We start from the raw sequence: 24,661 nt of genomic DNA, 5'->3' as shown, positions 1-24,661 counted from the left end.
AAAGAAAAAACATTTTGCATATTCATTCTTCAAACTCAGTGACCTTTTGCTGGTGTGTAATGATAAAAATAAGAATAACAACAGCAATATTAATACTATACGGTGTGAGAGACAGAAAGGCGAGAAGAGGAAAAAGGTGGCAGAGGGGAGCGATGCCCCCTTGTGTTATGTAGTGTCAATGCACAGAGCAATGAGATGTCAGGGCTTTTAAATGTGGATGTAATCGAACGCATGATAATCCTTAATTTTCAAATGCAGCCAAAAACACACGTATGGATAAATGTTAATGCACATTATTTCTAAATCTGCACTTGCAGGTCAGGAGAGGAAAGAACGTGGCCTAAGAGACGAGCTGAAGGTTGGAGAAAGGGAGTGGACGCTTTGAAAAATCACTGCCAATAGGATGAGATGTTTTAAAACTCATTAATCTACCCCACCAGCAAACGTGTTTCATCCTCCGTGGATGAAAGTCTGGTTCTAGTACATGGACGACACAGACACGGCCACTCGCTATGAAGAGGAGATGAACATCTCAACCCGATTTACAGAAAACGCAGATATTGCATATTTAACAGGGACCGTCAGAGAGTTCGTGAAGTGAAAGAACATCTAGTCCGACATTTCAAGTGAGACCTACAGGCAGTAAACCTGAAGATCTTTGCTCAAACACCCTAGGGACAAAAGACTGAACGACCACAAGGAGCCGACTGATGGTTTCTAAACTTACACTTTCCAGGTCACATGACGAGGAAAGAACATAAACGTAGTGGACATGTTGACAAATCATTTAGCTTCTTGGGTGTTTAAATATTAAAAAACAAGGATAAAAACCTATCGATGGGATGAGACACTTTAAACGCACACTGACAACTTTAGTGATTAGTGTTTATAAAAATGTGTTTTGAGAAAACACTAAATGTCGCGAACATGAGAATAAATGACTTTTTAGATGGAGCTATTTTTGCTGTTCAACTCGTGGAGGTTCGTTTGAAACACAGACTTTATATAAAGATGGTCGACATGCTCAAAAGGATCTTGATCGCCCCCTGGTGGTTGGCGGCAGTATAAGTTAGTGGATGGGACATGGATTAAAATAGGTTGTTTTAGGTAGTTCTTATCACGCATGCTCGTTGAAGTGTTTTAATGAGTTATTTGATGCTATAAAAATGGGTTGAAACGTCATGATTGTGATTGGTTGAGCGCGTGCATCAGCAGGACCTCGACGCCTCAGCTCCATAACAACCACTACTGCCCAGACTCCGGCTCCAATCAAGTCATAAGTGCAAGACGGCCGCATTTTAGATATCTGAGCTTAATTGTTGTACAATGGGAGGAAGCGGCGAGGCGACGTCCATCTTTATTTTCCAGATTTTAAACAAACGGGACGCTCGTTACAGTGCACTGAGCTGTAGTGTTTCCAGACATGCTCACTAGCAGCAGTCCGTTAAATACAAAAAACTAAACTGAGGCTCTCAGTGTCGCACCGGTCAGAGAACACGATGAAAGTTCGTAGGAGAGACTCTCTCCGGCTGTGGAGACACAGACATCGAAAGAAAAAAAGGACATTTAAAAAAAAAAGCAGCTTATTCAAAATCAGGACTGTGTAGTGTAGAAGTGCTTTCACGTGACTTCATAGAGATTAAACCCTTCATAGAGCGGATAGGATGTACGCTGCTGTTTACAGACCCCCCCCCCCCCCCCATCAGACTCTGAGGAAGTCCGTGTTTTAGGATAAATAATTAGATATGACTGTGGGCATCTGTGGCACTAAAATGTTTAAACGACAGTTTGACGTCAGCTCTTTAGTCCTGTTCTAGAAGAGAAAGAGGAAAAGACAAAAGAGTGAAGAGGAAGAAAGAAAATCAAAGGATCTTTGGGATTAAATTTGGTGTTTGATTGGTGTTTAAAGGGAAGTCATGGACGTGAAGTTGATGGCCGTCGGTCCAGGAGGAGGAGGAGGAGGAGGAGGAGGAGGAGGAGGAAGGGGGTCGTAGTTAAACAGGCTTCTGCTCAACCACAGGAGTTTAAGTTCAAAGTTCGTCTGAACTGATTCAACCACAATTTAGTGTTAGAACAAGTGACCTCGTCGGCAAAACAACAGAGAACACGGTTGTCGGCATGGCAACGGTTGCTGCTCTGGACTCTTCAGCACAGCTCCAAAAAAAACTTTAAAAAGTAGAATAAAATAAACCCATACAACGTGGCTCCACTCCCCCCGCTCCCCTCCTGGCCCACAATCGTTGACCCTGGCTTGTTCGGGGGGTGGGGGGGGGGTGCAGCTCAGACCCAGCCGCTGGTCAGCTTATAGAACATCTCCTCGTCTAGAGACTCGTTCTGGTCCTTGGCGCGCGTGGACAGGAAGATGTAGCCGCCGATGAACTCGTGGACGACCTTGCAGTCGACCTCGGCGCAGATGAACGACAGGCTCGGCTCGTCGGCGAATTCCACCGTCACCTGTGTATAGAGCGAAGCGGGTCACATCAGACATTCTGTGTCACATCCTCACAGATATTAATGATACCTGTCGTGCTGATTTGGAATGCTAATCCACCACACGGTCACTTTTTATATCTTCCTACCATCTTGATCTCCCAGTTGACGTTCCACTGCTTCATGTTGCTGAAGCGCCAGGTCTTGATGGCGTCTCCGGTGCCGCCGTCCATCCGGATCAAACGGTTGTAGGTGATGCCGATCAGCTCCTCCCTCTTTCCTCCCTGGAACCTGCAGAGAAATAGTTTGAAAAAGAAGTTGGCGAATGAAAATGTGAAAATGACCCAATGAGTCTGTGTCAGGACGTAAAACTGAATGAGTGCTTAATGGAGATTAAATTATAAAGTGAGTTTAGTAATTTATTGAACTTCTGTCGGGCTCTGACAAAACTTACTTTGCGAGGAAGTGAGTCATTCCGAACTCGGGGAGCGACTGCCACGCCTGGATGAAACGCATCTTGGCCTCGATGAGACTCATCTGGGCCACGTTCTGGTGGGCCTCCAGGATCCGGCCTGAAATCTAACAAAGCACACAATCACACACATTACACCCACAATATCTCGGTGTGTTCCCCCCCACCTGAGTCACTACAAACACTGACCCATTCCCCAAAGTAAACAAATGTTTCCCAATCACCAGAAAATCGCCACATTTGAAACCACCCAATACACCCCCATCCTCACACCCGCTGTATAAACAAGCTGAGGCCGACTGCACAGAGCCATCAGCACACACAGTGTCAACAGATAAACCAGAGAGGTGTCACAAGTCTACACACAGCTAGAAATCAGACACACACTTATGAATTCATGAGCACCTGGGGATCCAGACTACGGTTAAAAAGCAAAGAGAAGTGTTTAGTCTGTGTTAATGTGCATGCATGCGTGTATTCATGTCCTTAAGTCCTTTTCTTTTGTCCTTAACTTATTCAAGTTATAATTCACCCAACATGAGGATTCTGACTTCTCTGTCTTAAGACACACTGCTGATTACTTTCTGAATCAAATCAAAGAGTTATGCACGAGAACGCAGCTTTTCCCTTCTCGAGTTGAGCTCAACGTTTCACTTTAACAACATTCCAATTAAATAATTAAAGTAATTATTGAGCTTCACTGTGATGGATCACTTACCTTCAGCAAGTGTCTAGTCTCTGCTTTTTATATTAAAAAGCATGAATTAAAATCCGTATCAGCCTGCAGGGTAAGAAACTTTCCAAAACACATTAAAACTAAGTAATAACTTGTGGTGTGGTTTGATAAATGGTCGGTGGAAATGAATTTCTTATGAACCATCACTACTTGTCCCTTCCATGTAATGTAATAAGACATAAAACACAGCAGTGACGCCCCGATCTCACATCGATAGAGTTAAATGTCATTTTTCTGTCTTATGTCACCAGGAAAACTTGAGAGAAGATACAGAAAACTATAAAGAAGGTTTCTTATTATTCTACTGTATCGGCCACTATGACTACCTCCAATGTTTCCCACACAGACTTTACTTGGGCTGAATGCACAGGTGGATCAATGGCTGTCAGATGTATTCGGTGACACATCTTGGAAGTTCTTTCACAGAATGTGATCATTTAATTCATGGTAAACCTTCCATTGCTCTAACCCTCCTGTTCAAGCATCTTTGTAAAGCAAAGGTTTATCTGCTTATTGTGTAATTATGTTCTCAGACATCAGTAATAACAAGTCTCTGCATTGCTGGATCCAAGACTCAAGAGTCTATTCAGTGCACAAATCTTTACCTCGGCTTCAAATCTGCAGCAGCGCCGCTTAATCTATGTCTCCTTTGTCAGCCTGGTGATGGATTTTTATCTTTCTTTCAGCGCCAAATACTTTGCATCTTACTTTTGTATATTTAATTTACATACGCACAAACACTGGAACTCTTGTTTTGAAAAACCCAGATAGAAAGACCTTTATACTGTTTTAAAAAAAAATATGGATAAATGGAGGGGAGGGTTGGGTTATTCTGGATCTGTGAAATAAATTATTTTAATTTAAATATAAATTCAGTTCATTTTAAAATGTGAAAGGTCACACTTATTTCCAGTTTGTCAAATGTTAAATACCATTTCCCATATTCACCAGCTACCAACACAAGTATAATTCTGATCTGTGGGAAACACTGACTTCCTACAACTACTTCTCTGGTAAAGTGACGAGCTCAGAGCTAAGACAATCATGCACATATCTAAGGTTTGCTCGGCACCCAGTGGACACACAGCTCAACTTACCAGGTCCCTGATATAGCCTGGCTGAGGAGGGAGAGGTGGGGATGGAAGGAAGATGCAGAGGAATGAAGGAGATGCATAGAGAAAAAGACAGAGTGGATAAAGAGAACAAGCAGATAAGATAAATGTTGAGGGAGGAAAAAGGCAAAATAACAAGTAGACAATAACTGTATAAAAAAAGAAAATAAGAAGTTGGAAGAGGAGGGTTTGGCATGTCATGCAGTGTTTGGCCACAAGAGGGATGTGTAGCAGCAATAACACAGTGTACAATCATGAGATTTTTTTTTAAAGGGAGAAAGTAGAACAACATTTGTGTATCGGATTCATATATTTCAGGACTACATAGTTACTGTTTATTCTTTATAGACTTTAACATTGGGTCATTATAGGAATCACACATCTTCTCTGCAATTCCTCTTTCATCCACAAGATGGTGATATATACCAAGCAACACACTTTGGGAGCACCAATATGAAGGAGTGCCATGTCTCCAAGCTCCAAATGATTATTATTGTGCCTTTATCATTCGTTTTTTCTCATGTAAATGTACAGATCTGATCATCATGGCAAAGTGTACACTATGTGTGTGTGTGTGTATGTCCTTGTGTGTGTGTGTGTGTGTGAGTGTGTGTGTGTGTGTGTGTGTATCCGCTGGGAGCTGCAGCCCGGAAGTCCCCCCGGACAAATCCTACCACAGAAAGTCCAGTTTGAGGGAGGTGGGGCGGGGTCACAGCTGACTGAGAGCTAACGGGCTTTTCCCAGACACTTTTCCCGCGCAGCATTCCCAGGAAGGGCTCATTTCCTGCTGCCTCACACCAACTGCATGAGTATGTGTGTACATGCACATACTGTACTTAATGCCACCATACTTTCATGTTGTGCCTGGGGACACCCGCTATCAGACTGGGGTAAGAAGAAGATATTGGACTTGAGCCAGAAAGAACCACAGACACACACCCTGCTGGGGTCATTCTCTAGTCCACGTCCTGCCTCCTGTTCAATCTGGCCTCGGGTTCCAGGCAATGAATTAAGCCAAAGAGGTTTATATTCCTTATTTGTCTAAGTATAAAACACTGACATACGATATGACTGGAGTCTTCTTTTCAAAACTGGGTCAGTAAACAGTGAACTGTGATATTTGAGCAGCTTATCGTTGTAAGGAATTTGTTAGTTTTCAACAATAACAACTCCCATTAGGACTTGATAACACGCATATGGTTCACAGGAGCTTTAACTCTTGAATGCACACAAATGTAGTATTCCTTCATCTCACTGAAGTGATGAGCTCCTCAAATATTTGATCAGGAAATCAGGTTTCAGCTTTTCAGCAAAAAAATAAACTAATGATTAAAAAAATCTATAATATTGGTTCCAACTATATTAAAAGGGTTGTCTAACAGGAGACATATAGAAAGAGGGCAAACTGAAGCCACATTTGGTATTTGGATAATTCAAACTTTTAACTTTAACACGTTTCCTGTATGACAAAGTATCAAAGAAATGAGAAGCACTGGTGTTTTACTCGTCTAGTACCGAAGGTGTCTGCTGGAATCCTCTCTCTCCTGTATTATCAGTCACTGATTTTGTATATAAATCCTAGTCTAGATCCTTGTGGTGCATCATTTCTCAATCATTTTCCATTCTTCTCTAATCTTTCCTCCCTTTCTGGACAATCATTACAATTCTGACCATTTCTGAGTCATTACCTAATGTACCAACATCTCTCCTACCCCCTTGCAATGTTCTACTTTTCTACGATGACTTAAATAAAACCAGGCTGAGTGAGTAAGCTAATGCGAGCAGACCCCTCCCTCTCTTCCTCATCTAACACTGTCATGGGGCTCGTGTACTCAGCTGTTCCAGTGCACACACACCAGCCTGTTGCTTGCATGCAAATCTGCTGAGCACATTGCAGAGTTTACCTAACGCCTACAAAGATTCATTCTCAGTGTTTGAATGTTACACCTGGTTATTAGGATGTTTGCTACTGACAGCTGCTTATAGTCACTTCTTCCTTAAAAAAGACAAATAAATGAAATTGTCTTGTCTTGGGATCTCTTCGCTATAAGCCCTTTTGTCTACAAGCACAATGACTGGGAGCTGAGGTTAAGTATCTGTTTCAGTCTGACATGAGCAGCTCCACTGTGTGCTGCCCTGAGTGGTTTGGATGACTGCTGTCCTGGTTTCCCCTCGGACAGGGAGGGGTGGGGAGGAGGAGCAGAAGGAAGAGGAGGAGGAAATGTAAAGGAGGGGGAGTAGAGGAGAGGCTGCATTCCATCGCAAGACAACCCTGATGCCAGGAGGCGCCCATCTGGGAAGCATCAAACGCTGCTCGGTCTAACTCCACAAGCAACTCATCAAACAAGTAAACAGCCTCCCAGAAAACACACATGACGACAGATAAGATGTCGGAAATTGCGTGACAGCTCCCGATAGAAACGCTTACCTGCTTGTTCTTGTACTTCTTCAGGTAGCGCGGCGACACCAGGCATTCTGGGTTGATGTCGGTGGTGATCGGCTCAATGAACTGAGGGTCGGGGTTCATGTGCTGCATCTTCAGGAAGGACAGAATGTTCTGGACCTCCAGGTTGTAAGAGCTGTCAGCCATGGTCTTCCCTTTGGAGGCCAAACGGCACGCGGCCATCCAGTGGGCGTACTGCTTCTCCTGAAGATGAAAAAATCAAACAACGCTTATGATCAAAAACCCGACAAACCATGAGAAACTGTCATAAAGGGTGGATCAATGTCAAGTCTTACTGTGTCACACCGAAGCCAGATCTCGTTCATGCCATCAGCCACAGGGATTAGCAGCTTGATGTTGAATTTCTGACCCGAGATGTTAACATCTGGAGTTACCTCACAACCTACACATGTGAAACCATAGTGCAGAGGAAAAATGGGTCAAAGGTCACGCCCATTCAGAAAGAAAGCATACTTGCAGTGGAAAAATAAAGCATTAAATTCTTGTATGGGTGTGAAGTGATTTAAGCTGCTTTCAGACAAGCACTGAATTCTGGAAAATCTCCTAATATTCTCCTGAGGGGCCGTATGTGAATGAGAGGGTTCGGACCTCCACCTCTGGAGAAAGTCCGGACCTCATTGTGACATTCTCTGGAGTGTCTGAAAACAGCTTTTATTTTGTTGTTTCTATGTAAATTGTATGAGCGTCTGCACCTCTTAGATTCATTTGTAGAGCAGGTGTCCCGTGCGCCTCCTCTTTACTCTTGTAACAGGAAATTGTGATATCCTTGAATGTGCACCAGTACTGCTTATAGCCCTTCAGCGTCAGCTTCTTGGGTCTGGAAAATATGCAAGAGACAGAGGGAAACATGTCATACTTCAGATGGAAAAAACAACAACTTGCTCTTATTGTTAATGGGGGACAGGAGATCATAAGTGAGGACAAAGAGGGAGGAGGAGTGGGAGGAAGGGGCTGTTCTCCAGTGCAGAGTCAGCGAGGTGAACAGGAAAGGAGCCAGCGTTGGACATGAACATTAATGGAAAACCATTAAAGAGGAAATGCCTCTCGATATCGTCCTCCCCCTTTATGGTTTAGACATTTTATGAGACAACCACCCCAGGGGCCACCTGCCTGTCAGCAAAGACCTACAGCCAAAAATGATTGTGGTTCAAAATATGCTCGGTCCAACTGTAATCACTTAGAAAAAGAAAGAACGAAACTGCAAGCTCAGCCTGCAAATGTCCTCTGGCAAACAACCTGGTCTATTACACTGATGCAAAACAGGCAAGGCTGCTAGTATTTAGCCAGGAGATGCTATTTCCTCTAATAGATTCAACATCTTTTGGACAAACTAAATCATTGCACACACACTCATACACAGTTGTTACACACAGGGAGTTTTTGATAACTTTGAAAGTGAATGTGGACTTACTTGAAAACTTTGACGTAGTCAGCTAGCTCAGGAATAGATGTGATATCACCCTGGAAGGAAAGGAGACATTTTAGTTAAAACACAGAACATTTTAATTGACAAGAATAAGAGAGTGGTTCAAATCAAAACAATGACTCCAGGATCAACGTTGTTCATTTTCAATGTCATTACTCAGGGGAATATTCTAAAGAAAACACTTGTTGCGTAATATCTCAGAGCTCAGTTTCCTCTGATAAGCTGTATAAACTTAATTCTCACAGTGAAGGACATTGTTAATTCCCCCTCCCCTGGGTCAGTGTGCAGTGTTGACGCAGGTTTATGCTCCTGTTTAATGAGACTTATGAAAGGAGACTTCATCAGAGTGAAGTAGAGAAACAAAGTGAATAAAAAGCCCAGTGCAAGAGGCTATTTCCTCCAGTGCATGTGATGATGTGGCAGTGTCGTCGTACCAGTGTGTTGGACGTCTTCCCTCCTTCCAACGTGATCTCCAGGTCTGACAGGGCTGCATCCACCTCGTCCACCTCCTTCTCACTGTTGTTCATGTGGTTGTCTGAAGCCATGATTGACAGTTTGTTGATGTGGTACTGACGGAAGAGAGAAAATGCACCAGTTACACCCATTTTCTGCATTAAACCAGGGTTTGTACAAGTTAAATGAACTGACAAACAAACATGATATATTGGGACGAGTGGCGGTGATATTTCTACAATTCTACACACATAGACTTGCACATGAAACAGTCACATACACAGAAATGTAAGAATATTTATTACAGTCTTCCTTTCAGACACACACGTGCAATATGTACTTTACTGGAAGAGAGTTGTAGCAAAAGTCTGAAGTACTATGGAAAATGGTTTCACGTTTATTATCCTCACAGCACAACTAAAACCTAAACTCTTCCAGTTACAAAAAGTTTCTATCCAACAGATAACTGGAAGCCTTCCAGAAGAAAAAGAGAAACAGCCTCAGTCAGCAACGGACTGAGGCTGTTGCAGAAATACTAGCAAATGTTAGCTACAGTTTTGATTTCCTGCAATGTGTGCGACTGGGGCACAAACAATACAACTTTGCATTATAAAAGGGAACTGGTCTCGGCAATTACCATTTCAATAGTGAAAGGCTATGTTGGCATTTATGTTAGCAAATAATGCCACTGTGCAGCATTGAGTTCAGGAGCGATGGGACAATGTCCTTAAAGATGAGAAGACTAGTTTCAAGAAGAGAATAAAGTGCTTGGTGGTGATGATTCACTAACAGAAATAGTTTAGACGATTTAGACAATATGTTCTCAGTAACTATAACAGCCTCGTGAATCGTTTTTTACTGGGAACACATGTGCAACTGGGCCAATAGCATGTGATAAGAGACAGTGTGCTCTTTTAACAATGGAGAGAGCAATTCATCAAGATGGGACTCATTACTGAAAAACCCGCCTGTGGCTTCCTCTTACCGTGAGTCACAGATACTAAATACAACTTGTTGACAAATGGTATTTATAATGTCAACCCATCACCAACCCCCCACCAATATATGAATGAACAGCTGTCGAGCAGATGAGAGAAACAGAGACAAGAGTTTGACAGAGATATGTGAGGCTTTAGTCAGCTAAGGTTACAGAATGTGGGACAAAGGGCCCTCGATGAACCTCCATGCTTTCAAAGTGTGGGGCTTGCTTCCTGTTTGTGTGTATAAATGGCTGAACCCGACTGTTTATCTACTGAGATACAAAGTACAACCTGTGCCCTATGTTTCTCCAGTGGGCAGAGTGACTCTGAGGTCGATTACTGTTCTCGGCTAATGATCTATGTTCGGCCGAAGAGACACTTCCAGGTGATGGCACAGTAGCACAGGCCAGCTACATGCTGGAAGTGGACAATCATCGCTCTTTATTTAGACCCTGTGTATCCACTCTGGACGGTGAAACAGTAGCCCACTCCACCCAACTGAAATATAGTAGTAGCTCCCTAACAGACAGGTAGCAACAGTGTAGTAGATCAGCATCTCTCTGAGGAAATGAAAGAAGAAACTAGTTAAGTGTAATTATAACCAGCCTGATGAGACACACCTAACACCTCAGAGTGTAAAAGGGCTTTTAGAGGCATGTGAGCAGGTCTGTCTGGGACACAGTGTCATGATGGGGTGGGTGGTCTGGGCTGCAGCGCTGGGTCCCGGGACCGAGATGCTCTATAATTACCCCGGGGGTGAGGACAGGATGGCGTCCTCTGGTCTTGGCACCGACAGTTTATGAGGGTCAGAAATAGCAGGGGCACCAACCCCAGATTGAAGGGGGCAACCCGAGGGGGCAAAGGTGCTCACATCTGCATATCACTTCCACTGATCCCCTTTAAAGCCACTTGTTGTCATTTCACTTTCCTCTGATCGTACTTTAAACTTGTCTCATAAGAGAAAGTTTGTCTGATGCCGTGACTGTCCAGGGCAGAGCAACTCAGTGTGAGTGGCTACAGCAAGGTGGCCCTGAGGTTGGCAGAAATGACTTGGTCACATGAAGCTAAAAGCCTCAGCAGAGAATACAGTGAAGAATACAGCTCTGTTGTTACTTACTAGATACCAACAAGGATGCTAATGAAAATAAGAATATCTAATTTCTTCTTCATTGCACTGTTTCTAGGAATCAAAGTGACTTCACTCTGTTGAGCTAAGTAAGGTAAGTCCATTAAAGGTACTTGTAATTAATTATTCATTAAAGATTTTTGGTTTAAAAGCCCAATTACTCATTTTTCCATTGACTAAGTCAGAAATAAATGGAATTGATTGATATCAAAGCATCGTGATGAGTCCATTGGGAATCTGTGCGATAATCCCCCTATTGACTCCTTCTGCAAGACAGTGAAATGGCCAAGTTTTAGTATGCATGCAGCAGCAGGGCTGGCAGCCATATGGCTCAGCTCTGGGCTGGAAGCCCATTCCGTTTATTAGCTTGCGGTTGAGAAGGAAATTTGCCCATTGGCCGATGAAGAGAAGTGTACAAATCTTCAAATTTCAGACCCTGACTAAACACTGCTGAAACAGGAAAAAAATAGGATCAGGGAAGGACACAAACATGCTGAGTCGTCCTACCTGCAGGGCAGCAAACATCATCATTTCCTCCTCCGTGCACTCGATTTCCTCCAACAGGATGGCCCACTTGGACTGTTCATAGAGCTGGTTCACTCGGATGGCATCATACTGTGGGCACGCACAAATAAAGAGTAAACAAACTAACGCTGTCTCACAGTCCGATACACACAGGACGTCAGTAAATCTGGTGATGCAATATTTCACGGTTGTATGTGTTATATTCTACCCTGATTTTGAACTTCGAATGTTAGTCTTAGATGGTCAGGGTCAGTATGATGTCATATTTTATATATTATACTGCAAAATACACAGGTTAAAAGTCTATCAGTATGGAATGTTTTCAGCAGACTGTAAGGTTAAGTTGTTGTGCTTTGTCTGTGGGACGTACCTTAGGGTTGAGGTCAAAGAAACTGTGGTATTTGAACCTCAGCAGCAGCACCTCATTCTCCTTTACATCCTGCTCCATCAGAGATCTGGATGAGTCCAACCACCTGTGCAGACAGTGAATGAGCTGCTTAGAATTTGTCTTTTAAAACACTTTCTTTCTGGAAGAGATGCGGCCGCTTGCAACTGTTTTGATCAATTGAAAAACTTAAACCAGTCTAACCAAAGGGCCAAACCACTGAGCAGAGTTCATCTCACCCCTGGTTGATTTTGGCTTTGTCCAGCAGCGACTGGGGCTTGTACATTTTCGCCAGGATGTCTGGTGAGGAGATTGGCTGGCTGACGGCGAGGATGCTGGGATTTCCCTCGGACAAGGGGCTGTCCCCGAACCAGGCAGAGGTGGGCGACAGCGGACTTCCGTCCCTGGAGTCGTAGGTGGGGGTCATTGTCTTACTGTACAAGCCCGGACTGGAGTAGATGCTCCCTGGAAACACAGAGCAATCAATCAGTTCTTGTAGTGCAAAGAATACACGCAAAGTATTTATTAAATAAACATAATTTTGACTTTTTGCTTAAGACAATCCAATTAGGTGTACGATCACAAATAGTTTATTAAAAACAGCTATGGGATAAAATGGTGAACACCTTCCAAAAAGCACACACACACACACACACACACACATACACTTGCAGCCTATAGCCAGGCCAGCTAGCAGTCAACAACAACCATGTGACTACGAGCCCACACTTTGCAGATGAGTGACTTCAACCATCCATGTCCTCCTGCTGATGGTGGGATTGATGTGGATCAGCATGCAGATGATGCACTACATGATCGGGGTCACCCGCTTACTCACAGTCAAAAAACCTGCAGGAATGCACCGCACACAGCAAACTACTGCACAACGTGCTGCAGAGAGGAGAGAAGGAACGCACAGATGTGGGAGGAGGATGCCTGGATTACAATAAGATGTAACTGTAAAGTCAAATCCTCAGGAAATTGTCTAAATATTTTTAAATGTGGATTTTCCAATACATATGAGGTTTATTGCAAATATACCACTTGTTTTTTAATCTTGGCTTTTGCCTCCAAACAAAAGCAGGACACCAATGTGAAGTTATCTGCATTTCCTGTTGGCGGCTCCTTGTGGAGTATTTTTGGCCCCACACCCCCCGCTCCCTCTCTCCCCCTGTAGGGCTCAGGTCAAGAAGCAACACTGGCTAAACCACTAAATCCCTTCTGAAATCAGGAAGTGGGCTTGGCTTGTGTCTGTGAGTGTGTACATGTGTGTTTGTGTTTGCAAGCTGAGGTCATGAGAACAGGGTGCAGACTATGGCCACCCATCCCTTGCGGGGGAAGGCTTTATTCAGTGACTCTTTAAAGGGTTTTCCCCCTGATGCTGAGTTCATCGGGTCAGGGAGAGTTCTCCCATCTCCCGTTGGGGCTCCTCAGGAATCCCAAATATTCAGAGACACCATGTATAAGGTGAAGGCTGGCAGCCCACTGAACAACACAACTGGTCCTCCTCCATCCTGTTTACTGACTCTCCAATACAAACGAAACTACAAAAAGAATGTCAACATGACTTGACTTCCTAATGCTCCCACACTGGGGATTTGTAGAGGGCTTAGATGGAAGGAGCTGGACCACCATGGGCTGTTAAGACGAGAAGTAAACCAAGAGAGGGTTGAAAAATAATGAGATGTGTCTCTGGTGGTTTCGATTTTTATAAGAAAGTTTTTGTGTGGGCTGCACTAACGAATGAACAGTGGTGGACCAATAAGAATCTTGGACTAAATGTATAGCAAAAACCATACTGTATATAAAGATGGACAACGGGTCTCAGCTTCTTCTGCTTTACGAGAATGTTACTAATATGTCCTAAATGAGGGTGCGGTCATGTTGCTCTTTCGACATCATTTGGAGCCAGAAGCTGCGCAGTAGTGATCATAGCATAGATCAGCGTTAAAAGGTCCCATCAAAACAAGAGCTTGACCAATCGTGAGTAGGGTTTGGTACCAAAATCTGGTGCCAATTGCGCACCAGTTTCTTTAAGGCAAGTACCTATCGGATTGAATCCCACTGCAAATTTTGGTGCATCATTTTGGTGCCTGAGCAGCATGTAAAGTTAGCCTACAGTCAGCTAGCAGCTACCACAACAAAAATATGGTATTAATTTTTGCTGTTAGCAGACCTGGAGTAGCTGTTATGAAAAAGTGAGCTTTGAACCAATTTCGAAGGAGAGGCAGTCTTTACATCATGTGACCTTTCAAACCAGCTGACTTCCTCTAGAGGAGAGGTCAGGTGACTCGGCCGCTAGTCCCAAAGGTTACAGATGTCATGTGACCTCAACACTGTGGCTGTGGGAGGGGGTTGGAGGGTAGATAAGAAGGCGGGAGGCAAGGGTGAGGAAGCAGTGTTGAAGAGCAAAAGGACAGGGGGAGAGGAAAGCTTACCTTTGACAGGTCCGATGTATACTATCTCAGAGGCTAGGATGAAAAGAGAAAGAGTAAGAGAAAGGAGGACAGGAAAGGAAGCAGGGGGACGAAGGAATGGAAAAAAAACATCAAGTGGACAGATTTGAGACAAACTCGACAAGGGCGGTGAGGACACAGAGGAGAAAAGACAAAAAAAATAGAGAAATAGGAGAATGCCAACTGCTAGCCTCAGAGCGGATGACTCAGTTTGCCCTCTTTGCAGAGGGAGAACACCCTGGCATGACTAGCGAGGTTCTGTCGTTTTCCATCCACGTGTTCTTTGCCATCCAGCGCAGAGCAACTGATTGGAAGCCCAAGCAAGACGCTGGTCAGTGTGACCCAGCCCTGCATGTTATTAACAGCAGCACAAATATAAAGTGCTGGGAGACATAGTGGATCTCAGGCTGAGTCAAATAGCAGCTGAGGATTAGTAACATGGCTTTTTCTCCCAGAATTACCAGTTCTGTGGGAACTTGACACGAGCGTGCGGACAGACAAGGGACACCCAGTTTCCAAAATGGTACTTTTAAAGACAGAGATTGAGGTTATGGAAAAGGATTGCCAGTCTTAAAGTAGAAATAATTAGTCACCATCTATGTCAAGAGATGTGAGGTCAGTGTCACCTCACTGTACAGTTGCACATCCTCTTTACTGCATGTGTCCGAGCTGTGAAATTGTTATTTTTCTGTTTTGACAACAATGCCAGTTCCATGCGTCGGTTTTGGGAGAAAATATTATTACCTCCACCAAGGAGGGAACAAATCAGGCACATTTGGGGACAGATATCCGAGTGTGTTCAGTATAGTATTTCATAGTAGATCACTGGGATTCTGATTGAATCGCTGCCTCTGTGAAAAACTTGTGATTCCTATCAAGAGACCCGAGCTGAGAGGTCAGCCCTTCCCCACAAGGGACACAACAACGCCTTTCAACTTGGCCAGGAAATACACTTTCTGACTGCAGCATGTGACTGATCTGATGGATAGGATGACAGTAAGTGTGTGGGTGAAGTGACAGTGAACAAATGCTGCACATTCCTGATGGAACTGTTATTTTTGCACCACCTAGTATTGAGACCACAGTTGCCCAATGGGGAAAAAATGTATCCACAATAGAGGCATCAACACAGCACACCCATGAAATGTAATGGTGCAACTTTGGGTGTGACTATCATGAGCTGTGTCCATAAAAATGAACTGTAAAAGAAAAAGAGTGAATAAGAGCGCTGCTTTTAAGCCTTTTCCATCACTCATATTTCTATACATGGTCATTTACAGTGAATTTAAATTTGCACATCAGCAGTATTAGCCTTTCTTTACTGAAGGGAATTGTGAGGGTTCACCAAGTTCAAAGTAACAGCTTAGGCCTTTTCCCACTCACGAGTGTCTATATGCACGTTGAGCTGGGTCTAAGGAGAAAGAAAACAGACTCGAGGCCAGAGCAGAGCGTACAAAGAGTCCCATTCACCCTGTCTCATAGAGTTTGCAGTTTTGCTCAATGCTAACTCTGTGACAGCGGTGTACCCTGTTTTGTTCTGCCCCTCTCGGCTCACATGGTCGTAACCCTCCCAATAGCGACAGAAGGAGGGAGGAGTGGCTGGAGTATATGCAGTCGTGCAGAGTGGTTTGGGTTTAAAATGGCAGCGTGACCAACTATGCGTGGAATCTCAACCATTCTTCGTCCTCCCTGCCAAGGAGCAGGAAGCCCAGGCTGCAGATCCCATGCAGGCCTCAAACTTACACATTCATATTTGGTCATTAGAGGCAGGCTGCAGAAATCTGGAGTTTTCTTAGCGGGTTGTTTTGAACCACAAGTGCAATCAAACAAAATAAAAGAGTGGAAGATGCTCTGTAGCAGCCAGTGGAACCGGTTATTCAACCCCTGCTGCTTGAGGGAAATTAGATTATTGTTTTTCAAAATATACAAAAATGAAACCTATAATTACTTCATAGGAGATCTGAACTTAACGACCTGATTCCTCTGACTTAGATTTCTATAAATTCACCATTTTAATCTCAGCAGAACTGGCACTTGTCTCATTTTTCTTCACTGCTGAATAACCTTTAAATTATATTCTTCCTTCCTCATATTCAGCTGGAAAATACTGCAGCAAGTGGTTTGAAGCCAGGCGTGCTTCATCTCCACATTAGTGACGGAGTAACTGTCCATCAACACACCTGATCCCGGGGTTAACAGTGGACCCTCCAGCTCAAGATCATCCTCCTCTGCCTCCTCCAGCTTTTTCTTCTTCTTCTTAGGATCACGGGGCTTACGCAGTAGAGAAAGCTCCTCTGGGTGGCGAATATCTGGAGAGGGAGAGAGAAAGAAAGTTCACTTAAAGTTACATAAAAATAACCTTGAATAACAATGAAGCAAAAGCAATCTGGACACCAAGATGGGCAGGGTTTAAGGTTAGAATCCTACTTAAAGCATATACCTATTTATATGTTGTTCAACTACAGGCCTCATATAAACCACACAACCTCTTGCATGGGCTTTAAATGCATAGAACTATTATTATGAGTGAATACAAAGACGCTAAAGAAACTTAAACTGAAATGTGTTGAGAGGCAAAAAAAGGGAGAAGGAGTAAGAGAAAGCAATGGGATGAAGGAGATGGGCAAGAAAAGAGCTGAGCAAAAGAGGGGTGGAAAATTGCAAATCCCTTCTCTCTGGGCCACAACAAATCTTTCTTTAACTGTATCCAATCTCCAACCGAGACACATGCCAGACACAACCTGGATCATTCTTCTCACACACATGAAACCAGAACCAGGGGGAAGAGAGCGCAGCTTTCACAAAGACAGAACAAAACTGATGGTCCTCAGATAGTATAAATTAAATAAACACCCACGACTTAACTCTGCGTGCGTAAAGAGTCGTGTGCAAGATCCCGATCAGAAAATAAGATACCGCACTGAAGATAATGACTAAAACAGAGTAGCCTCTCTCCCCCGACTTCTCTCCCCTCTCCTCCCTCCTACCCTGGAGCTCGGAGGCCAGGGAGCCATCACTCAGCGGCAGCTATGACGTTTTATGATGAGTTTGGGACGGCTCTGATGTAGTGGGTGAGACAGTCAGAAAGTGTCAGAACCAGGAGACATGCGGCTATAGTCTAGAAGCTTTAGGAACATCTGGATCCTCAGCTGGATCTGGTTTTGTCAAAGATTCCATGTGAATTAAGGAGTGAGCCGATATCCGAGATTCTTATTTCATTATTTTCACTTTGTTTTACACAAGAATGTTAAAAAAATAAAAGGTTTTTCTCTGAGATCAGTTGAAATAAACCTCTCTTCATTTTCTAAAGATTAAGAATTGACAAGGTGTTGCAGAATAATAATAATAATAATAATAATAAGGGCCATTAATTAAAAAAATAGTTGCTGAGGGCCGGTGGGGGAAAGCAGAAACGTGTGAGGGGAGAGAGCGAACGTCTTGGCTTGGTGAGAGATCTTGTTTGGTTTGTGTAACTAAAGCAAAAGCATTCCAGGAGTTTTAAGAACTACCAGATGGGAGCTCACCCTCTCTGTTCGTCTCTCGCTGAATCCCTCTTCCCTCCTCCCTCATTCTTGCTCCGCTGCAGTGGTGGAGTGCAATCCCTGTGCCCTTATACAGCCATGTGAGTTGAAGGCATGCTGCCGAGCTTCAGGCCCGCGGAGCTGTGCAAGCAGCCTAATACACACAGTGGAGTGTGTATCAAATTGTGTATGTACACAGGGCTCCTGTCTTTTGTTGGGGCATTACAGAGGCATGTGGTATTCTACTACAAAGTTGCTTTAATTGTTCATACATATGACCTCATGGTCCACACTGGAAGTACAGTATGAGCCATCTACAGAACAAGCTGACCAGTGTAATAAGTGATAACAACAGGGTTTCTGCCGCTTTCAACAAGTTCAATTTAAGAGTATTTAATACCATAATGAAATCAATTTAAGGCCTATGTCAAGTACGACAGATATGAAGGAATATCAAAGTCCCAGAATTGAGGATAAGGTGAAGTAGCTGAGTTTAGAATAATACTCGAAATGCCACGTTAACTTCGACACTACAGGCAGAGACAGTAGGTATTCATAATCTTTCCCACAACTAAACGACAGCTCCACATTTGTCTTGGTTGCAGTTTAATTATGGTGCTGTAAATGTAAGCCTAAAACTCAGATTACTGAATTTTAGAATGTTTTTAGACTGTGTAAATACATTTTATACATAAAAATAGAAAGTATTTCAATGATACTGTAGCTTCCTAACATTGACAAATATTATAACCATCTATAGATCAAACGTGTGGCTCAAAAGCACCTCAATTTTGGTCACAAAGACTTTTCAACCAATTACTCAGTTTGATGAAAAAACAGTCCATTATCAGAGGAGAAAATTAAAACACTATTGTTTCCGTAAAATCAATATTTTAGACCCATTTACTAGATTGCTGTGCCCCAGTTTGTGGGAAAGAGGGAAGATACGGTAGATAAATTGACAGATGTACTTATCACTCCTATGAAAGGAATGAAGGTGTAACGGATGTATCCTGACGCACAAACACCATCCAAAATATAAGAAGACAAAAACAATATTAAAACGCTGCACTAGACAGGAAACAGCCAGTTTCTGCTGACATAGTCGAGCTCAGAATTGTATGTTTATAGAGACAATTTAGGGAAATTGCGAACTGGTGGGAAAGACTGCTCCTGCACCAACTGCATACTTGTGGCCAGTGTCAGGAGGACGAGGAAGAGTGAGTGATGGTTCAAGTGCACTGCAAAAGCTTGGTCGACTTCCATTAGCAGAAATGACACCTTTGACAATACGACCCCCCCAATCCTCCATCCTGCAGACTCCAGGCCGGGAGCCAGAGGAGAGGGGGGTTGAACTGGAGCCAGCTGGGCTCGCAGGACCTACTCCTCGGAACACATGATTCACTGCAGTGAGTAAGGCCAGCCGCAGAAGAATCACAAACACCGTCACAGTCTAATTTTACAGCACTGAGGTTTACAGTACAAACAGATGGAGACCCTACATGGACAAAGAAATTATAGAGGAGAGATTTCATCAACTATTTTTCCCCTTTGCACATTTCTTGCTGATTCAAAGAGGCACTCGCTGGAATGATCAATACTGTGGAACAATAAATTTGTCATTTGTTCCAGGAAAGACACAATAAAACCAGGGCTAAGAAATGACTGGCATATTCTGGGTCTAAACCGAAACAGACAACGATTTTTTTAACGTTTAAGGAATTCAGCTTGTGATGAAGTGCAGTGAGGTCAGATGTTTGGCATCTGAGCTGAGTCAAGTGATGCTTTGATTTAATGCAATAACATGAGACAGACGTCACAGACCAGTATTTGTGTTTTTCAGTCCAACTTTAAGGACAAACGATAACAGGAATTGGCATCTGAGGAGTCTTTCATTTATCAGACTGGATGCTGAAAAGGTGCTAAAAGGCCTTTCAGAAAGAACAATAATGCACTTTCATTTAGGAACCGGAGCAGAGGACACACCGCACTCCTCCTGTGTTATGACAACAGTGGCTTGGGCCAGTCAAGCAGACCACAGGGCTGATGTGCCATAAATCTGTTGGACCAAGACGATGGAGCAGCAGTGCCACACATTGAGAAAGGTTTCTGGAGGACAGCGCGCAGTGAGCAAACACTTCCCGACTGTCAAACTCATCCTCCTGTGCCCTCTGTGTTCATCCCTGCTACCTCCACTTGCAGAGAAGTCACAGTAGCGTTGCTGCCCCTGCTATTTTCCACCGAACGCTTTGGTGCCTCAGGTTTCCAACAAATGGTAGCAAAGCAGTTCTTACCAAAAAACACACAGTGCTTAAGTGGAACAGCCTGATTCCTGTTACCCTGAAGTGGTGCTTCGCAGAGAGCAGCAGCCTCATTTTGTAATGCCTCGAGTCCCAGGTCCACAGTCATGTGTTAGTCAGTTTGTGAAGAGTACATTTTGTGTGCTGTCCCACAGGAAGAGAAAAAAAAAAGCCTTCTGTTAGAGGGAGGACGTGTGTGCGAGTGTGGAAGTGAGTCCAGGTTGTCTAGACAGGAGAAGCTTATGTCTGACTATGAGTCTTCACTTGGCAAATCGTTGTTTAGAAAAGCCAGAAGATCCAATTCATTGCAGACATGACTTTATGTAACTCATTCTGCATTTCATAGCTGAAATTATTAGTTGATTATTGGATGTTTTGACAACAATCACTCTTTTTATAAAATAATATAATTAATCAAGCAAAAGATCATTATATTTGTACATTCTGACTTTTTGTATGCGAGTATCCATGGCTGTTCTGTATTTTAGAAAGTTGTCAAATAAAAATTAGGGGTTTACGGCCATTGAGACAAAACAAGCCCTGTTAATATCTGATTTCTGACATGAACTGAACTCCGGATATTTTCTTGAAATCTTCCAGAGGTGCTGTTTATGAGAATCCAAATGTCATAGTCAGTTACTCCAGACATTTTCCAGAACTTTTCCTGCCAGTCACCTAGTAAGATGTCAGGTAAATGTCAGAGTGAGCCCATGTGAGAATACAGCAGGGAAATGGCGTTAATAACTTAACAAAAAAAAAAAAGAATACAAATATCTCAGGATGAAGAAGAGGTGCCACACACGTAGAAGATGCAGACAAAGATGTCAACATGAAAAACCCTAGAGCTTTTCTACAGGGTTTCAAGTGGCACCATTGCACAACAAATTCAGAAACATCTGAAGGCAAAAAAATTTGGATGCAGAGAATTCTCTGAATTGTCAGAGTTCATTCGTTATCATAATGTTATCTTGCAAATAAAAATGGAAAAGCCCAAATTCCTTAACCGTAACTATCTTGTAAGCAGAGCAGCACAGGACGTAGGAACTGCCAAATGGAGACAGAGGTCGGAACAGGAGTGAAACTGAGTGATTTTCATCTGTTACAGTAAATTGACCTTTCGCACAGTCCTCCTCATTCCCAGCCGGGCCAGATGGACTGTGTCTGTGTCAGGACCCAGCTGCTATGGACATGGGAGAAGTGCAGCAGTGATAATTGGTTTTATGCTTTTAACTTGGGAGTGTTATGTTGATTTTATATGCTTTGGTCCTGTATGGGAAGCGCACTGACATAATCTAAGTTGTGCTAAAGAGAAAATAGAAAGTTTGAGGTAGAAACATAGTGGATTGTTTATATGTTAAAATACAAGAGTGTTGATGGCTTATTATTAATCTTAAATTGTAGAGAATAATTAGAAAAATCCACCATGAAGAGGGTGGGGATAAGAAACAGCCAAATACTTCACTGGAGGACTGAAATCGGAACTTATTTTGGAAGAGGAAATAGCTTCTGTGTCACCAACTGAGTGGACTTGCCAGAGCAAAAGAAACTGAAAACAGTTTAGGAACAATCCCCACTGTCTTTCCAGGATCTCCACCGCTCCCTTTCTTCTGTCTGGAGTGAAGGCCAGCTGGAAAAGGCTTGGTTTCTTCCTGTCCCCTCCGATTCTCTGTGCTGTGCAGTTCACAGGCAGTCAGCAGAAAATATGTCCGGGAAATTGTAAATCTCAAAAGTTGCCCAGATAACAAAATTAACAAAAGTCAGCTAAGTCAGTTGTCATAATCTCGGTAACCGCTGTCCACTACCTTAAATTCTGCTTTTTACAAGGTATAATACAGAGTGATTCAAATGCAACAGTGAAGCACATCTCACTGTAGGGCCCTTTAAAGCCACCATACTTCTTGCAACAATCTGGAACACAACAAAGTCAGCCAAAAGCAATTTGTCCTGAAATAGATTTATAAGAGAAGCAACAGACATATTCCTCATCAGAGCTGGCTGAGAACAACACTGCCCGCCGGTTTCTCCCCCGTGCCCCTGCGTCTGCTTTCAAAAACAACCTCTTTGTATTTACACAAAGAGATGTAATGTGCTATTTGTTCTTGATCAATCATTTAAATATTCCATTCGTTCCAAAGTAAAAACAAGGTTAAACGCTAGGAGCCAATAAAAACAGGAGAGCAACACTGCAGCTCCTGATCCCGACTGCTCGAGATGACCCTGCCTGATAGAAGGAGTTTGATGTGTGGGTGTTCTACAAACCTGCAAATCCCCAGTGTAGACACCGACTATGAGTCAGGGGCAAGTGGTGAGAGCTGAACCAAGGAAAAGCGGGTGTTAGCAAGTCAGGTGGTCCGCAGGGTCCAGTGTGTGACCTCTGACTGGAGGCCCATGATAGACGCTATATACATGTGAGCCCCTCGGTATTACTTACGCCATGTGGGACAGTTAAATTTGGAAATGTTATTAGTGCAAGAGATGGTAGGTAGGTAAGTCAGACAGTGAGCAGGAGTTATTTACGTGTGCATGAATAAGTCTGTTGGTGTGCGTCTGTGTTATGATGGATTCATAATCTCCGTTTACTAAACATAAGTGTAAAGCAGATGGAGCCCAGGTTCCAAGGACAAGACGCCACAGTTGAACAGTGGACTGCCAGTCAGGAGAAGTGACTCCGGTGCACAGAGCTCAGTGTGTTTAATAAACACAACAAATTGGCGGCGATGAAAACAGTTAGAGGAAGAACATGATTAGCTCTGTTTGCTTTAGATTATGTCCACAAACTTTCCAAAAATAGTAACAACTGGGGGAAGTTGAGATTGAGCCCGGTGGACACCTTCAGTAAGACTGAACTCCACATCACCACCAAATATATGAACACTGCCTCGCCTGCTGTTCTCTAAATGATTCCGTCCATCGCTCCACTTACTGAAGGTTTTGCAGATGTCGGACACATTCTTGAAGACACGGTCCGAGAAGTTGACCTTGACCTTCATGTGCTTCATGTTGGGCAGCTGGAGGCGCAGAAGTTTGTGCTGCGGCGTGAAGAGCAGCCTGGCATCGGCCTGGATGCCGTACTTGTCCAATGTCCAGTGGGTTTTCAACAGCCATGTCTTCTTCTTCTCCCACCACAGAGCATGGTCTGACCAGTCCTTCTTCACATCTGGGGAGAGGAATTAACAAATAGAGTGGATTAGTTTTAATAAGAACTGCAGGGATAAAAATAAAAACAGAAACACATCTTATCTCATAAGACAATGGCTACATCCATACTACTACATGTTAGTTTGGAAATGCTGGCTCCTATGGATGACATGACCCCCTTCCAGAGGAAACAACCCAGCCCCATTAGCCTCGACAACCAGTGTAGGAAGCAGCATGGATAATCAATTGCAAGTGTTGCTATCAGCCGCTGCTACAAATGCTTACATGTATAGAAGACAAGCAATTCTCTTGTACACCGGTATGTGCCTGCCCAGTGTACTTGAGAGGTCACGTGATATGCATTTTCAAGTGTGTTAGTATGGACTGGGATTAATACTAATATGGAGCCAAAATGCTTGTGTGGACAGTTTTATTTTGAAAAAGCTGTTGTAGTATGGTTGTAGACTATATTGGTGGTGACTATTTGTGTGTCACTTGTATCAGCAAGGTGAAGATATTGTAGGCAGAGGGAAGGTGTAACCAGAGCGCTCAGGCTGTATCCCTCTCACTGTACTGACCTAAGCTCACCAAATTTGTCCCTTCAGGGCAGGGGTCACATTCAGGTTTTGGTTGGGGGGGGCAAGAAAAGGTTTGCACGGGGGCGGTGAAGTCAAAGTGAAAGGGAGGAGACAACTGAGTGCGTGAAAGACATGGCTGTTTGTATGACACTGTGGGGATATCAGTTTCATACCTCCCTTTTTGTTCTATAGTCACACTATGATCCCTCTAAAGCAGACGCAAGCCACCCAAAACCCCACATAGCTCCCAGGCTTCTGCTCCGCAGGGGCTCAGAACAATGGGGACGAACCTGTGCTCTCATGATGGGTGTCTGACTTGTGAAAACAGCAGGGATTTAAGGGGAACTCGAAGCAGCTGGTTTTCAGGATCACCTTGTTCTGGTTTCTGTACGGGCTGAGGTTGGGTTTGAGCTGCAGTTCACTTCAAAGCTAAAAAGGTAAAAAAACGCAGTAGTCCCAAACTCAAGAAGAGCATTTGTTTCTCTGCTTCCATGTCACATTTATTTAACCCTCTAATGGCAGGTGGTGTCTGTGGCTAAGGAGGTAGAGCGGGTTGACT

The 24,661-nt window shown here is 43.5% G+C and overlaps 1 protein-coding gene across 1 annotated transcript in view; it reads right to left on the bottom strand.

Moving 5' to 3' along the window:
- Positions 1–1,690: 1,690 nt before the first annotated feature.
- The window catches only part of fermt2 (FERM domain containing kindlin 2), a 37,341-nt gene continuing 14,370 nt past the window's right edge, over positions 1,691–24,661 (bottom strand). Inside the window, exons 3-15 of the mRNA XM_061082310.1 lie at positions 23,310–23,543; positions 16,746–16,874; positions 12,349–12,574; positions 12,095–12,197; positions 11,707–11,814; positions 9,075–9,209; positions 8,626–8,675; positions 7,907–8,031; positions 7,490–7,596; positions 7,179–7,397; positions 2,885–3,009; positions 2,580–2,721; positions 1,691–2,454 (exon numbers count right to left, since the gene is read on the bottom strand). Of these exons, the coding sequence (XP_060938293.1) occupies positions 2,281–2,454; positions 2,580–2,721; positions 2,885–3,009; positions 7,179–7,397; positions 7,490–7,596; positions 7,907–8,031; positions 8,626–8,675; positions 9,075–9,209; positions 11,707–11,814; positions 12,095–12,197; positions 12,349–12,574; positions 16,746–16,874; positions 23,310–23,543 (1,877 nt within the window). The 3' untranslated portion in view covers positions 1,691–2,280. The remainder of the gene's footprint in view (positions 2,455–2,579; positions 2,722–2,884; positions 3,010–7,178; positions 7,398–7,489; positions 7,597–7,906; positions 8,032–8,625; positions 8,676–9,074; positions 9,210–11,706; positions 11,815–12,094; positions 12,198–12,348; positions 12,575–16,745; positions 16,875–23,309; positions 23,544–24,661) is intronic.

This window comes from Limanda limanda, chromosome 12, assembly GCF_963576545.1.
Source record: "Limanda limanda chromosome 12, fLimLim1.1, whole genome shotgun sequence".
NCBI lineage: Eukaryota > Metazoa > Chordata > Actinopteri > Pleuronectiformes > Pleuronectidae > Limanda > Limanda limanda.
The sequence above is the reverse complement of the archived record's forward strand: the minus strand, read 5'-3'. Positions and strand labels throughout refer to the sequence as shown.